The 17,476-nt window shown below is 41.7% G+C and overlaps 1 protein-coding gene across 1 annotated transcript; it reads left to right on the top strand.

Moving 5' to 3' along the window:
* The first annotated feature begins 11,858 nt into the window (after positions 1–11,858).
* Positions 11,859–15,360, top strand: LOC119516882 (UBX domain-containing protein 2A-like). The gene has a single exon (XM_037813389.1). It carries the CDS (start codon positions 12,074–12,076, stop codon positions 12,848–12,850), a length of 777 nt encoding a protein of 258 aa, XP_037669317.1. The 5' UTR covers positions 11,859–12,073; the 3' UTR covers positions 12,851–15,360.
* The last annotated feature ends 2,116 nt before the right edge of the window (positions 15,361–17,476 follow it).

Below are 17,476 nucleotides of genomic sequence, written 5' to 3'. Positions count from 1 at the left end.
AAAAGTATTCCACATACTGAGCCCAAGTCTGCTACTTTGTAACTGGAACCCATTTGTTTTAATTCTGTCCTCGGGGGCAATGAAGAAGAAGCCTTTCTCCACTTTTACATAACAACTGTCCAGTTATTTGAAGATAAACTTGGTGTTTCTCTCTAAGCTGCTCCAAACCAATTATTTTCATATAAGATGATTCTCAGATATCCACCACCATTTGGAGTGTGGCACCCATAATTGAACCCTGTGCTTGAGTTGGGGACATAACTGTGAAAAGGTCCAGATCAGGCTGCCACTAGCAGGTTACAGAAATAAGGACCAATTGGGATACTCTTTAAGACCTGATTAAGAATAAACCACCTTCCACAGCAACCTTACATTGTAAACATTCTGAAGTTACTTAAACTTTTCAATAAATTATGATAAAAATGACATCTTACATACAAATTTAAAATAGACAAAAGGAAAGGAACAGGCAATTCACAGAAGTATATGAAGAGATATGTGAAGAAAGGCTCAAATTCACTTATAATCAGAGAAATACAAATTAAAAGAGTAAGATAACATTATTCCACCCATCAAAATGGCAAAAATTAAAAAGATGGATAATAACAAGTGTTGGTAAGGATATATAAAGACAAGAATGGTGGGAATGTAATCTGGTCCAACCATTCCAAGAAGCCATCAGGCAATATTTAATAAAATGATGTGCATATCTGTGACCCAACCATACCACTCCAGGGTGCAACACAAAGAAATTCCCCTAGCTTCATCATGGCTTTGTTTGTGTTAGCAGAATGTTGGAAGCAATGTTAGTGTCCATTACTGGGGGAATGAGTAAGTAAAATGTGGTAGATACATGTTGAGTTAGTCCAGATCACAAAGGATGGGCCTGGGTTTGAAAATTGGCTAGTACTACAACACAGACCAAGGTCAAGGTTGTTGTCACTTCAGTTTACTAATCAACTAGCAAACAAGCAAAGCAAAAAAACACCACTTACCTACTGCCTCACAAAGGCATCCCCAAATTCTGGTGGTCAGTGCAGCCCATTCAAAGGAGGAGAATCTAAAAGTGATCTAATTAGTTCAGAATTGGGACTAAATTTTTCTAGGATTAGGTTTGGGGAGGGGCTGGGTCAGCATTCAAGAGCCTACTTTCCAGCATATAAGAAATGCCTTGTTGCACCATTACCTGCCCCAGCCCATAGTATCACTATAGAATACAATGTAGCAATAGGAAGCTACCAACACACTTCACATTCAGCAACAGGGAGAACTCTTGAAAACATAGTGAGAGAGGAAGAAAATAGAAAATGATCTATAGTACAATGCCACTCAAGTAAATTAAAAACACACAAACCATACCTCATATCTTATGAGATTTTGCACATAATTAATGACATATATCAAACATATTAGAGAGGAAACCTATGGAAGGAGAGGGCAATGAGACAAGGAGAAAAACAAAATGAAATAAAGTGAGAGGGACCTTGCACAGACTAAAGAACATCAGTGGTCATTGTGCTAGGAAGTGAAGAATGTTAACTCAGTGTTCTGCATCCCAGAGCTAAACTTTTAAACAAAACAGAAGTGAGGGGAGGTTTAAATTGTACACGGAGTAGAGGAAATTGACAAGAGATACTCAGAAAAATAATAAAGTAAGGGGGTAAAAAAAAAAACCCTAAATGTTGGTTTGGTTTGATATAAAGAATACAGATTCTGGCTCTTTGCTGTTTACAACTAATTATCACAAAGCATCACAACAGTTATGAAAATTTTAAAATGCATGATGGATTTATTTGATCATATTCATTTGATCATGGAAGTCATACTTCATGTACTTGTCTACCCATGAAGCTTGGTGCTCAACTCTCAGCTGTCAGATGTCAGCTCTTGCCCTGCCCTGTCTGGTTCCAGCTTTTTGGAATAAGTACCCAGTCATTTGCAGGCTGCCCCACCTCTTTCCTGGAGCCAGAGATGGGGTAGAAGCACAGTATACAAAAGCCTTCACACTGCATAACAATTAAGTTAGACACTGCTGAGAAGTTCTGAGAGCATAAGAGTCATCCCCATTGTCCAAAACACCCCCAAGAGGAAGCCAGGCCCTTGCCCCCCTAGCTAGTGAATCCAGGGTTTCCACTCACTACCTTGTGTTACTAGGGTCCCCAAGGCAAACCTGTCCTGTTTCCTTGACAACCAACAGGGCTCCTGTTTCTTTGTCTTGTTCCTACCAGTGCCACGCCCCACCCACCCCCACCTCTCACCTATATTCACACTCACTTCCTGTGTCATGGACGTTTGCCAGGTCTTTGACTGCCCAGCATCTAACCCCTTCCTTTGACAAATAAACGCTTCACCATGAGTTTTAGTATGTAGAGTCCTCCTCCCAATATATTCCGTTCCCCAGGATGGCCCCCAACCCCATCCCACCCCTAAACACGCATCTAGGTTCTGGTAACACGAGCTGGGCCTGACCAATCAAAAGCACCAGCCCTAAACCTCAGCTCAGGGACTGATGATACAAGAAAGCAGGCTCAGTGGAGGCTGTGTCAGGAGGGCAGTCTTTCTCCCAAGGGTACTGCAGCTTTGACCCTTCTTTCCTGAGACCTCACTACCTCCCTCCTTCCCCCTCCCCTGGGCTCAGGCTGCCTTTGCTGCCAGCACATCCTGAGGCCTGGACAGCTGGGTGGTCATCCTAACCCTGTCACAATGTCAGCCAGGGGAAAGACCTGGCAGAGAAGAGATTCCTCAGACACTAGAAGAGGCCCCAGTTGGAAAGAAGGGTACAGGCAGAGAGATGGGAGGTAGGAGAGAAGCACTTTGCCTTTTTTATATTTCATCTAATAATATCAATATTATTTATTGAGCTCCTATGTTCTGCTGTCACTTTATATATATGACCTCACAATAATACTTCTAGGTGGTGACTTACAATTCCCATTTTCAGTTGAGGAAACAAGGACTTAGGAAAGTCAAGAGGGATAATTAGTGAGATGATGCCTGGGACCTCCTTCAAAATAATTGGGGGGAGGTTGGGCAGTGGTGAGCAGGGTACAGATAAAGCAGGATTGGCCATGGGTTGATAACGGGTATATGGAGGTTCATTATACTATTATGTCTAATTTGTATATATTTGAAATTTTCTATCATTAAAAAATTTTTTTTAATTAAGAAACTTGATCAAAGTCATAAATAATAAGTGATAAAGTTAGGTTTTAATCCCAGGCCCTCCTGACTCCAGAACCTGCTCTCTTTTAACCTCTACTATGGATTCCTAGCAAGGTGCCTAAAAAGATCTAAGAAGAAAAGGAAAGTGGTTTTCGGAGGGCTCAAAGGGGATTCAGAGTCCTCTTGATTAATCTCTGCTCCTGCTTTCCAGGTTTATCATAGGAAGAATTGACAAGAATATAGCCAGGTATTAATATCTTTCACCCAGAGCCCTTGATAAAGAAAATGCCCTGGTTTTCTCTGCTTGCTCTGAGTAGGTGCAGAAACAGCCCAGCAGAGTCTTTGGCAGCCAAAGTTTTCTAAAAACACCCAGGCAACAGCTGCCCTTGCGTCACCTGACTCGCCAAGCCCTGAGTCAGCGCCACTCCCCTGCCCGGCCTCCCCCGCCGAGCCGGATCGGCCGCGCCCTTCCCTCGCGGGAGCCAGCCCCGCCCCGCCCGGGCCCCGCATCCTCCTGGGTGGGCAGCTGCTTGCTCGCTTCCTCTCCCCTGGGGGTCCCTTGACATCTGGGACAGCAATCTCGGGTCTGAAACTGAGGGAGCTAAGAGACCACCTCCGAGGCCTCGGAGGCAAGGGCAGGACTCTGGAGTCTGTCCCTGGGTAGAAAGAACGAGCTGGGCACCAGAATCTCCTGCCTCCCTCTGCCAAGAGGAGTCTTCCTTCTCTGGGTGACTCCGGGATTTGCTTTAGGAGAAAAGCAGAAGGAAATATAAAGAAATATAAAGACACCCCCTCTCCTGTAGGGGAGGATCCCGCCGTAGGCTCCAGCCCGGGGAAGTCGGGGCCAGGGCAGTGTGGGGGCCAAATCGCAGGTCTGCGTGTCTCTGGAGAAGCTCTCACGTGTTCTCTCATCACACCCTTTCCCTGGTCGAGACATGAAGCTGCCCTGAGTGCTGACGCGGCGCATTCCCGGGCGTTGGCGCCGACCAAGCCCGGCTTTGCGATTGGAGGAGACAGGCGCTGACGTCATCCCTGAGCCCCGCCTCCCCAGGCCAGCCAGGTGTGAACCCTGGCTCTGGCACTTAGGTGGGTATGACCTTGAGCCTCAGTTTTTGTCACCTGTGAAATAAGAAAATACCTGGAAAGGAATAAAATAGTTACCTTGCCGGGTTATTGTGAAAGTCAAAGTGATGTATGCGAAACACTTAATAAGTGCTCTTTAAACACCAGTTTCCTTCCCCTTGCCTTAGGATCAGCTCCTGCCCAAACAGAACTGATGTGGAAGTTTTGGGGTCTGAGACCAAGCGCTGTCATAGCTCTTGATTCTAGGCATTTACACCTACCTTCCTTTTGATCCTGCATCTACCGTCCTATTGATCCTGCACGATTCCTGATCATCTGCCGGCCCCCAAACACATCACATCTCTCTCTTGATTTCATGAGTCTACACACTTTTGATTTGAGCCTGAGTCCTTTGCTCCCGTCACACAATCGGACCTGATTATTTTCTGGGTGCCCTCTCATTCACTGCCATATCCGTCCCTGAACTTCCCCTGCTCCTAACCTGACCTCTTTCCTGTCTCTATTTTAGCCTTAAAACTCCTGAATTCAAGTGCTGCAGGGCCCCTCCTCCCAACACCCTCTTCTGTGCATACCCATTGTCCTGTGAAATATTTTATTTCACCGGTGACAAAAACTGATGCTCGTTCTTTCTCTGGTCAGGGGAGGGGTAGTACAGCTCTCTTACCAAGATCAGGGCTTTCTCTAAGTGCTCTGGTTTTTGCAGGGTCCCTCTTAAAGTATGGGAGTCACAATCAGGCACAATTTGAGCAGAGTGTGGTAGAAAGGACAACTACATCTCCTAAAGTGCCTGTGTACTACAGCCATGCAATGGAACCTCATTGTCTATTAGGACACTGGCAACTGAGTCACAGTGTTGACTCTGGGGTTTGTAGCTAGCTAAAATTCCTGGCCCTTTTTCACAAATTGCAGATGTCTCCCATACTTTGTACCATTATAGCTGATTTTATAAAATCAAACTTTAGTATTACATCTATCTCTACTAAATATCATTTTGTTATCAAGATTATTTTGGCCCTTCAACAATTAAATTGAAAGGAAAAAAGAGGCAGAGGGACAATTTATAAACTAAAAGGGCGTTAGATGACTTATCAACGAATTGCAGTGTGTGGACTTTGTTGGGTCCTGATTTAAATAAACTGTGAAAAAAAATTTGTGTATTTAAGAAACAATTGTAACAATTGGAAATTTGAAAAGTAGATATTTCATGATGTTAAAGAATTATTGGGAAGCAAATTCATGGAGTCAGAAACTAGAATATAGGTTACCAGGAGCCAGGATTGGGATAGGGAATGGGGAGTTAATGCTGAATTTGTACAGTTCCTATTTGAGTTGATAGAAAAGTTTTGGTATTGGATGGTGCTGATGGTAGCACAACCTTGTGAAGGTATTAACACCATTGAATTATATACTGAATGAGGTTAAAAGGGGAAATTGTTGGTTGTATATATGTTACTAGAATAAACATTTTTTAATATACAGGAGCTACAATCCAAACAGTGAACCTTATTGTAAATGATGGACTATGGTTAATAGTACAATTATAAAAATGTTCTTCCAAGAATTGGAACAAATGTACCAAACTAATGCAAGGTGTTAATAATAGGATGGTAGATGGGAACTCTGTATTTGATGCATGATTTTTCTGTTAACCTACAACTTCTCTAATAAAACAAAACAAACAAAAAGGATTATTGGGGTTTCTTTTTAGGTGTGATCTAATCAGCATGATTTCTATTCTGTATCTAAGTAGTTAATAAACAGGTTGGCTGGGTCAGGATTACCAGATCTCTGCAGCCCCACCAAGATCCACTAGGTTGACTCATTAGTGAGTCCTCTTTGGAAATGTCAAGTCAATAAACTATGGCTCCACCTAACTCAACTATTCAGTCTTTGTTTACCAGGATATCATGAAAGACTTGTCAAGTGTCTTGCTAAGATCGAAATGTAAATTCCCAAGCATTTTCCTGATCTGCCACTTTGGCAATTTATTATTTTTTTTTTAATTAAAAGTTTTGATCCATTTGTCCTAAGTGAATTAATGTTGGTTCCAAGTGACCTCCTTTCTTCTCCAAAACATGCAAAGATCACTTGTTTTAGTAATCTAATTCTGAAATCTCCAGCATTAACACTAACTCACCATAGTTTGTCCCCTATCCCCTGGCCATTGAGAGTATTGCATTCCCACACACAAAGTCTGATTCTGGGTTTTTCTTAGGAAAGCCATTTGTTTTCACTGCTAAAATGGAAGGTTGTAAGCCTGTAGACACTGGCGGCCATCGTGCTATCACCTGATGAGAGCCTGCCTGAGAATGAAGCCAGCACACAAGAAAGCAGAGTTGAGAGATGGAAAAAAAAAGGGGATTCTCGGATTTCGTCATTTGAGCCACTAGATTTAGCTATGCCTAAAGCCAACAACCCCTGTAATTTTTGACTGTGTGAGCCAATACACTTTATATTCTGCTTAAACCAGTTTAAACTGGATTTTCCATCACTTGCAAAAGAAGTCCAACAGTGTACATGTTGTAGGTAAAGAACAGAATGCGTAATCTAAAATTTTTGTTTTGTGGATCATAATATGTATGCAACATTATTTTTTATAAAAGCTTCATTGAACTATAGTTCCACATATACCATGAAATTCACCCTTTTAAAAGATACAGTCTGTAGTTTTTAACATATTCACCATTTGTGCAGCTATCACCATCTTATTTTAGAATATTTTCGTCACCCCAAAAAGAAATCCTTAGCAGTCACATCACATACTCTCTTTCGCCAACCCCTGGTGACCACTAATCTACTTTCTGTCTCTATGGGTTTACTTATTCTAGACATTTCATATTAACAGAACAGTACAATATGTTGCCTTTTGTAACTAGCTTCTTTCAGTTAGCAGAATATTTTCAAAGTTCATGTGTATGGTCGCATGAATCAGTACTGCTTTCCTTTTAATGGATGAAAAATATTTATCCAATCAGTTGATAGACATTTGGGTTGTTTCTATTTTTGATTAGACATTCTTGTACACGTTTTTTTTGGACATATGCTTTCAATTCTCTTGGTTATACCTAGCAGTGGAATTGCTGGGTCATATGGTAGCTTCACGTTCACCTTTTTCAGGTATTGCCAAACTGGTTTCCAAAGTATATGAAGAAATATATGAAGGTTACACTTTCTCCACATCCTCTGCAACTCTTGTTATTGTCGATATGTTTTATTTTAGTTATTCTAGTGGATATGAAGTGATATTCATTATGGTTTTGATATGCATTTCTCTAATGTGAATGAAATTGATCATCTTTTATGTGCCTATTGACTATTTGTATATTTTCTTTGGAAAAATGTCTATCCTAATCCTTTGCCCATTTTTAATTGACTTATTAGTCTTTTTATTCTAAGATTTATAAGAGTTATTTGTGTATTCTGGATACAAGTCCCTTATCAGATAAATGATTTGCAAATATTTTCTCCTAATCTGTGCATTGTCTTTTCACTTTCTCAGTGGTCTCCATTGAAGCACAAAAGATTTTAATTTTGATAGAGTCCAATTTATCTTTTTATTTTTTCACTTGTGTTTTTGACCTTGCCTAATCCAAGGTCAGCAAGATTTACTCCTCTGTTTCCTTCTAAGATTTTTATAATTTAGGGCCTACATTTAGGTCTAGGCTCCATTCTGAGTTAATTTTTGTATATGGTGTGAGGTAGGGGTCCACCTTCATTATTTTGCGTGTGGATATCCAGTTGTCTCAGCGCCATTTGTTGAACCAACTATTCTTTATCCCATTGATGCAACTCTATTTTTGTAAACATGTTTTACTCAGGTTAATATTAACACCTCAATTACTATTGTCAGCAATGTTGCCTGCTGGAGATTGGGGGTGTGATTTTTCTGTGGGTAATCAAGCACATGACTATAGAATATGATGACTGTGTGCACAATGATGCCCAAAGGTTGGTGTGCATCACTATCATTTGGGGGAGTTTTTTTTTAAATTGGGATTCCCAAGCCCCACCTCAACCTACTGCATCAGAATCTCTTAGCAACATTCTGTCTCTTCCATATATAGACTAACAGAACATTAGAGATAGAAGAACCCATTAAGGTCACATAATTCACCTCCTCATTTTTAAATTGATAATATAATCAGAAGATGATTGGCCTTTGCTGTCATTGCCTGTCCATCTCAAGGCCAGACTGAGTACTCTGTTTGCATCCACCCAACACATTCAAATCCCAAAGTATTTGTGACTAATGAGATTTTACTGAAAGCTTCATGGGAATATGGAGAAGAGGATTACATCTCCATGTAAGAGGATTACATCTTAATTCAATTCCTCCATTTGACTAGCCATACCTGTTCTCCCTCCAAAAGCTTTGTCCTTTGCTGCCACATTGTCAGGTCTCCTCTTTTCATCCTTTTCGCTACACAACTTCTGACGTCCTCTCTTTTTTTTTCCCAAACCATTCAGCTACTGCCCCAAGTTTATATAACCCATTCAACAAAACAAAAGCACAATAGTTACCTCAAAAGCAACTGACTCTTTTTCTTCAAGCACGTCCTTGGGAAGTGTGGGGTAGTGTCTCAGCCCATGGTAATAGAGTCATAGCAATGTTAGCTAATATTTCTTGAAGGCTGATTGAGAACAAGACACTGGGATAAGTACCTGACCCGTGGCCCGGGGGAGTAAAATGACTTACTGTCATGTAGCTCATTACTGGCAAATCTGGTATAGAACTTTAATTATAAGGGTCAAATCACAACTTCTGAGCCACTTTAATACTCATCTTCTTTGGATTCTTCTGCTTAACAACCCTGAGGGATAGATGGAAAAGGCTCTACTATTTCATTTCCTAAAGAAAGGGAAATTGAGGTACAGTGATAGTGAGTGACTTTGCAACTCATAATGGAAGGTGTTGAACTGGGGTCTAAGGTTGTTCATCTTTAGCAAAATACATGAAATTGTTGCTGAAATATCCTTGGGAAGTCACAATGGGAAATATTACCAATAAGGGACACCGTGAGATCCTGGCCATTGTACCATGAGGTCAAGCTGAAAAGACCAAAGCATTATGTCTGCTCAAGAGCACTGAGAAGGGGCTGCAAAGAGGACATACCATCAGTATTTCTCCTGCAGTGACAGGAAAGAGGGTGCCAGCATTGGGCAAGACAGGATCCTGTTTGGCAAGGGATGTCTGTCCCTGTGTGGGAAAGCATGACACATTGGTGACACAATCTCTTAAGATTTTCCAAGTCCCCTTAGTCTGACTCTCTATTCATCAAGCATCTCTTGGATCTACTTTTGGTTTCTGAAGTTTGCCTTCCCACAGGGTAAAGAATGTGCTGAATGGGGTTTCTTCAGGGCTATTGTCAATTATACTTTACAGGATGAATGGATAATGCTGCATCTGGTATCTCCCTTGTGGGTTTGGCTTAGAGTGAGTTCATTCATCAAGCATTAATTCAACAAATATTTACTGAGTGCCCCCTACTTGCCAGGCACTGGTTTGATCCTTGTGATTCAAGTCAGATAAGATCCCTACCCTCACGAACCACACATCCCAATGAGGTAGTGATATAATAAAAACGCAATATATATAGAGAGAGAAGAGACTATTTCAAACTATGATACTCCACACCTGGGGTTACTGAGTTCCTTCCTACAGGCTCAGCTCTACCCCAGGTTCTGTGACCCTCCCTCTCTCATCCTCACCAGGAAAACTTAAGAAGCTTTAGCCCAATCTCAGAAGATTCAGCATCCAATTTCCCCTCTAGTCTGACCTGGACCTTGAGAGACTGTGTGCCAGTAACTAGCCTCAAGCCCCGGTGCCTCCCTCATTGCTGCAGTCCAAGCTCTGGACTTCAATCTTATTCTCTAGGCCCAAGCCTGTGACCAGATAATATCACCCATCCATTCATTCAACAGGCATTTTCTGAACCCCGACTGTGTGCGAGACCTGGTGTTTTAGGGCTGGGGCTTCATAAATGAAGGCATGTTCCCTGCCCTGCAGATCACAGTCCAGGAGAAGAGACACACATACATGGTCCCTGCTTGTGCTCTGCGCTGAGAGAGAGGGAAATTCAGGGTGCTTGAGACTATAGAGGAGACATCCCCAAGTCATTGTGGAGAAAGCGGCGGTCAGAGAAGGGTTTCCTTAGGAGGATATGTTTAAACTGAGAGTGTGGTTTTTCTTTTTCCTTTAGTCACTTCTGCTGGGTTTTTTTTGTTGTTGTTGATACAAAAATTACACATGAATGTTGAAACTTTAGGAAACACACACACACACAAACCTGAAAGGGCTTGAAGTCACCCATAAACCCACCATTGGTAACAATTTGGTGTACATCTTCTAGTTTCTTCACTATTTGACCTTAGTGTTAAAGAATTCCCTTGACAAGGCAGGGAGGAGAAAGTATTTGGTAAAGGCAACAGATGAAGTTACAAATATACATCCATTCACTCATATATATTTTGTTCACTTATATATCACCAGCACCTGCCCAGTACATGGCACACAGAGTTGCTCAACATATATTTGTTAATTGGAGGTGGGGGTGGGGGAGGAGGGAGGGAGCAAGATGTAATGGAAAGATGAGCCTTTGAATATTAAAGCATAAGAATTCAATTCCTTTTCCGAGGCCCAGCATCTGCAAGGTTGGAAAGAAAGGGTCCCTAGAAGGGACCAGGCTAGAGCAAGGTCTCTTGTCAGCACCAGGGTGAACTACAAAGACCAACATACATGCCATACATGGGAGAAAGGGTGTCAGAGGGAATAGGGAGTTTTCTGAGTGGTCAGGCACGCAGGACAGAGGACGTGCCACCCGATGTCGGAGCTGGCCCAGGCCCCAGGGATGGAGGGAGCCAATGAGGGTTGTTCTTGGCCCTCAGAACTCCTCCTGGTACTGTGTGGAGAAGTTGGCATGGAGACCCAGAGATAGTCATTATGTAAGTGCCATTTGGGAGGCTGTGGGAAGAAAAGCAATTTGGCACCTCCTGGCTTCTTCTCAGGTGACTGGATGGGGCTTCTTCTCAGGAAGAAGGAGAGGTTTTAGGGAGCCTGACCCAGGTACAGTGGTTCAGACTGTGCACTGCACAGGGCACCACGTTGAAGGAGGCAATATGGATTTCTAGATGTATATCATCCTAAACAGGAGTAGGCAGCTGGGGAAATTCTAGGCCCCCTGGCTGCAGCAGATCCCACCTCCATAAACCCCCAATGCACATGCAGCTGTGCATGGCCTTGAGAGCAATGCTTGCACACACTCATTGGTACACACTGCAGTGCAACAGCCATATCCTCTCTCAGATGCACTGTAGGGGCCCCTGCTCCTGAGATCTCTTCTCTCACCACCTGCTGCTCTCAGAGGCTCAACTTCTAACACCCACCCCTCTTCCCACACTAAACCTGATACAGTCACTTCACCTGGAGGGCTGGGAGAGGGGTGAGGCTGTGGTGGGCTCAGGATGGTGTCTGGGTTCTGTGTGAGAGTGCCAAGCATAGCCAAGGCTGCCACCTGCCAGAATCTGGAAAGCTCTCTGGGCCAAGCCAAGGAGCTGAGCTGCTGTATGCCATTGTTCAGGTTGTGTAAAAAATATATACACTTAAGGCCCGGCGGGGGAAACCGAGGGGGGCGGGCCGGAGCCCGGCGGCGCGGCGGCGCCCGCCGAAACTGAAGGTGGTTCCGAGGCGGCGGTGCTCCGGGTCCGAGGGGCTCCAGCGAAACGGCGGCGGTGGCCCCCGAGGCCCCTGAGGGAACTGAGGACGAAGCCGTGAGGCGACACCGCGGCGCGGCCCCCCCCAGCGGCCGTGCGCGGAGTAAAGCAAAAGAGAATGAAAGAAGTAGACAATCTTGAAAGTATAAATGAAGAATGGGTTTATGAAACAGGTTCTGACAACCAACCTCTTAGTGACAACCAGCAAACAGATTGTGAATATTTTGTTGACAGCCTTTTTGAGGAAGCACAGAAGACTGGTGCCAAATGCTTGTCACCCACTGAAGAAAAGAAACAGGTAGATGTTAGTATCACATTATGGAAAAATGGGTTTACAGTCAATGATGATTTCAGAAGTTATTCTGATGGTGCGAGTCAACAGTTTCTGAACTCCATCAAAAAAGGGGAATTACCTTTAGAATTACAGGGAATTTTTGATAAAGAAGAGTTGGATGTTAAAGTTGAAGATAAAAAAAATGAAATATGTGTGTCAACGAAGCCTGTATTCCAGCCGTTCTCAGGCCAGGGTCACAGACTAGGAAGTGCCACACCAAAAATTATTTCTAAAGCAAAGAGTATTGAAGTAAAGAATAAAAATAATATGTCTGCTGTCCCGCTTAACAACTTGGAACCTATCACTAATATACAGATCTGGTTAGCCAATGGGAAAAGGGTCATCCAGAAATTTAACATTTCTCATAGGGTAAGCCACATCAAAGACTTCATCGAAAAATACCAAGGATCTCAGAGAAGTCCTCCCTTTTCTCTGGCCACAGCTCTCCCTTTCCTCAAATTGCTAGATGAAACGCTCACACTGGAAGAAGCAGATTTACAGAACGCTGTCATCATTCAGAGACTCCAAAAAGCTGCTGACCCTTGTAGAGGACTTTCATAGCATTGATTTTTGATAGACTAAGTGGAAAACTTGCAGAGAAATGATGGTTATAAATGGTCATGCAAACAGAGATGGGGGAAAGGAAAAGTCAGATTCACTGGACTTTGATTCAAGTACTATTTAACTCTCTTCTGATGAGAATTCTTAAATAAGTACAAGTTAGCACAGTAAAATATGACTGGAAACCATATCCAATGTACTTTTTCCAAAAGGCTGCTCAGAGAGAAAAATATACTTATTTTCAAAACCAATTAAATCAATATAAGGTATATTAACTATATCATTTAGAGTCTTAATACGGTGTACATAGCCAAATACATTCACACTGTCATTCTCAAATCAATATTAGCTTCCCAAACAGCAGTGATTTATTAAAATGTTAGCTGTTTCAGATTTTAAATATGGCAGTAAATTTAAAAATTACACATTGCAAATTAAAAGTATCAATATAATTCTTTACAACAGAGATGGGATGGGATGATACTGTTTTCACCCCAGCTATGCCTAAACTTCATAGTGTTCTAATCTTTATTCTCTCATGGCAGGATATTCTCAAATATTAATTTGGCAACAGTATGTAAGATGTATTTTCATTTAAGAATAAAATTTTCTAGCTTAGTATAATTCAATATTATTCTGCCTACTCACATTTCTACATTTTCTAAAAATATAATTTTTAAAAAATTATTCTCTCCCCAGAAACATTTCTATTTTATTTTATTTTTGAAAATTATGGCTTTGTTTTTAACTTACATTTGCCGTTAGCCATGTATCTGCCACCACTTAGACGCTAATGTGCATACTGTCACATTACTAATTAATGACTATTTTTAAAACTATCATGTAAAGTATGGTTTTCCATTTCATTCATCAGAGTCAACCTATGTATACATTAAAGGATGATTTATTGCATTCAGATGTCACCAAAGAAAACATGCTTTGTTACTTAGACTTTTAACAAAACCAGTTAGACTTTGATATTTCACTGTCAGATTAAATTCCTTTGCCTGAAAATCCTAAGTTTAAGAAGCTTTTTTGCACATGGCCTATTGAATTAGATTTGAGGTGGCTTACTCATTCTGTGCCAAGGAACTAAGTGGCCCAGGCCTGTGAATCAGTGTTCATGCACGCTGGGTATATCCACCAAAGCAGCAGTTCTCAAATTTTTGGTCACCAAGACCTTTTATTTATGTAGGTTATATCCATCAATTATATATTAGAGATTAAAAGTTAAAATTTTTGTTCATTTAAAATAATAAACACATTACATGTTAACATAATATTTTAATGAAAAAAAAACTTTTCCAAAATATAAAAAGCCTTATTGAGAATAGTGGCATTGCTTTCCATTTTTGGAAATAGCTTTCCTGTCTGGCCTAACATAGGCAGGTGAATTCTCATATCTGCTTCTATAAAACCTGCTGCAGTTTCACACACCATTATTCTCTGGAAAAAACGCCACTGCATACTCATAAGAGAGCAAAGAAAGCAAATAACGTTTTAATGTGATGATGAAACTAGTTCTGATTTCAAAGACCCCCTAAAGGGTGTCAGGGACCTCCAGAGGTCCCCAGATCCCACTTCTGAGAACCACTGGGGAAGCTTTTCAAAAATGCCAGTTCCTGCCATCTTCCACACACATTCTGATTCATTAGATCTGGGGTGGGTCCCAGATCTCAGCGTTTTTTCATATCAGGTGAATTTAGGTATGTGGTCAAAGCACCATTCTCTGGGAAATGCTAAGGTTCCACCTTGGCAAAGTAAAACCTGTGCTCTTAACCGGGGGCAGTGGAATACTCCCCAGTGAGATGGGGCTGCTAGACTTCCAAGTTTTGACCCTCACCCCCATAATTTCCTCCTAGAGAGGTGGTTCCCCCTATCTGTGAACTAATCATGATGTAACCCTGTGCTTTATGTCCTATAGTACAGCTGAGACAAAGCTGGAACATTTAAATGAGGTTTTTACTAAAGGCTCAGGAATAACAAAAGGGAAATAAACACATAACTAGATGACCTGGCTTACGAGGTGTATCTTCTGTTTGCAGTCCATTTTTAAGATGCTTCCTTTTCTAGCTCCCAAACTTCCACATGGCAGAAGTCCATCTTTTTATTGGGAAGGAGGACAAAGGAGGGTCCTTTCTTTTGGTCCTTCAGAAATGAATAGGTACATAATAGAAAGTCAGTATTTATTGTCAGTAATATTTACAGCAGCCATAGGAGCCCCCTCTATAGTGTAAAAAAAAATAATTGTTCTTTAAAAAAATATGAGGGAAGGACAAAATCAATGAATTTGTCCTTAAGATATGGAAAATAAGATGATTAATATATGTTCAGGAATCTCTAAGAAAATGTTTTGTAGAGGACTGTCATGAAGAATTATATAATTTTCATTTGAATTGTAATCAGTACATGACTCCATATATTTTCTGTATTCTCCTTGGGAATGTTCTACATGTACATATATGAAAGCCTCCTTTGTGAATTTTTTGGTTTATAAATATTTAATCAGAAGATACAAAAAAAAAAAAATATATATATATATATATATATACACTTAAAATGCATTTAACTTGAGGAGAGGAACACCTTTCCTCACCTGCAGAAGCTAGTGGCTGCCCTGGCTTTTCGCACAACCCCATCCCTTCCTTTTGCACCTTAACAAATTGTATAATTTCTGCTTCCTCTTGGCTGCCAAGAAAATAAATTCCGAAAAAAATGAGTCCTGATGTTTCCAAATCTCAGCTAACATAACACATTAAATAAAGAATATGAGACAGCCTTGAAAACATAAAACTAGTAGTCAGGGATTGCAAACTCATTCACATGCTGGAAAAAAGAGGCAAACAGTTAACACACGTGTAAAGCAAGCCATTTATTTCTTCTATCTTTTGGTCAACTTTATTGTGGTATAATTTACATATAATAAAATTCATCAACTTTAAGTGTGCAACTCAATGAGTTTTGACAAATGTGTCCACAAGTACAGCCATCACACCACAATCATGATACAAAATATTTCCATTACCCCAAAAAGTGTCCTCATGGCCCTGAGCAGTCAATCCTATTCCCCCCAACTTCTGGCTCCTAGCAGCTACTGATCTCCTTTCTGTCACTTTTGATTTGCCTTTTCTGGAATGTTGTTTGTTTGGCATTTTATCTACAAAGTTCTGGTTTGCACTCCCACCAGCAATATATAAGAGTTCTGAGTGCTCCATAGCCTCACCAACACTTGGCATCATGTCTGTGCTGATTTGGATGTATTATGTTCCCCCAAAATGCCATTATCCTTGATGTAGTCTTGGGTGGGCAGGAAACATATTGGTGTTGATTGGGTTGGAGACTTTTGATTGGATGTTTCTGTGGAGATGTGATTACTCAGCTGTGGGTGAGATCTTTCACTGGATAATTTCCACGGAGGTGTGGCCCCACCCATTCAGCATGGGCCTTGATTAGTTTATGGAGCACTATATAAGCTCAGACAGAAGGAGCTGGCTTGCTACAGCCAAGAGGGATACTTTGAAGAATGCACAGAAGCTGAGAGAGTAGCTGCAGATGAGAGACAGCTTGAAGATGGCAGTTGAAAGCAGACTCTTGCTCTGGAGAAGCTAAGAGAGGACAAACACCCCAAGAGCAACTAAGAGTGACATTTTTCGGGAACTGCATCCTAGAGAGGAACATCCTGGGAGAAAGCCATTCTGAAACCAGAAGTTTGGAGGAGACGCCAGCCACGTGCCTTCCCAGCTAACAGAGGTTTTCCAGGCACCATTGGCCATCCTCCAGTGAAGGTACCCGATTGCTGATGTGTTACTTTGGACACTTTATGGCCTTAAGACTGTAACTGTGTAACCAAATAAACCCCCTTTTATAAAAGCCAATCCATCTCTGGTGTTTTGCATTCTGGCAGCATTAGCGAACCAGAACAACGTCTTTTTCATTTTCGTCATTCTGATGGATTTTCTTACTTTGCCTTTTATAATCATCCCACAGACATAATGAAACTACCAGCCTAAGTAAGTTAACAGCATGCCAGCTGGAGACCCTGTATGTAAGGTATTTCTTCCCAATGGCTTTGAACATTTCCAGAAGCATTCGATTGTTACCTTCTTGTCCACCAACATTATCGGAGTAGACTTTGAAAGTGAAGAAAGTGGTGGGAGAGAAGACAAGCGAGGGCATTCTTGGCAGAGGAAGCAATATGTGGAAAGTAAGCACATCATAAAAGGACCTGGCTCAGGGCTGCCTTGCACAATTGTGCTTGATTCTAGCTGTTGCTATTCACTCCTTTGTTTTTGGGAATGGCACCTCCTAGAATTGTGTCATGCGTAAGTCTGAGAAGCTGTACACAGCAACTGTGCTTGTCATGGTCAGGGATAGTAAGAAATTTGGTGAACTGGAGGTCAGGATGAGTAGGGTAGAGCAGCAGGAGAAGCCAGATCGGACTTAGGACAATATAATTGAGTCAGCCTTTGTGAGAGGCTAACTTTAAAACCCCACCCACCCCACCTCCGTCCCTACTAGACAGGGGATTGTAGCTTCCTCCTCCTGGATCCTTCACACCTCTGAGCCAACAGGGCTCCCACTGAACTGGGGCCAAGGTGAAACCCAAGCCAGGAAGGAGAACTGCTG

This window comes from Choloepus didactylus, chromosome 20 (assembly GCF_015220235.1).
Source record: "Choloepus didactylus isolate mChoDid1 chromosome 20, mChoDid1.pri, whole genome shotgun sequence".
Classification (NCBI taxonomy): domain Eukaryota; kingdom Metazoa; phylum Chordata; class Mammalia; order Pilosa; family Megalonychidae; genus Choloepus; species Choloepus didactylus.
The sequence above is the reverse complement of the archived record's forward strand: the minus strand, read 5'-3'. Positions and strand labels throughout refer to the sequence as shown.

Excerpts from the sequence above, each read along its gene's own strand:
- LOC119516882 (XM_037813389.1), top strand. The coding sequence starts at position 12,074 with ATGAAAGAAGTAGACAATCTTGAAAGTATAAATGAAGAATGGGTTTAT.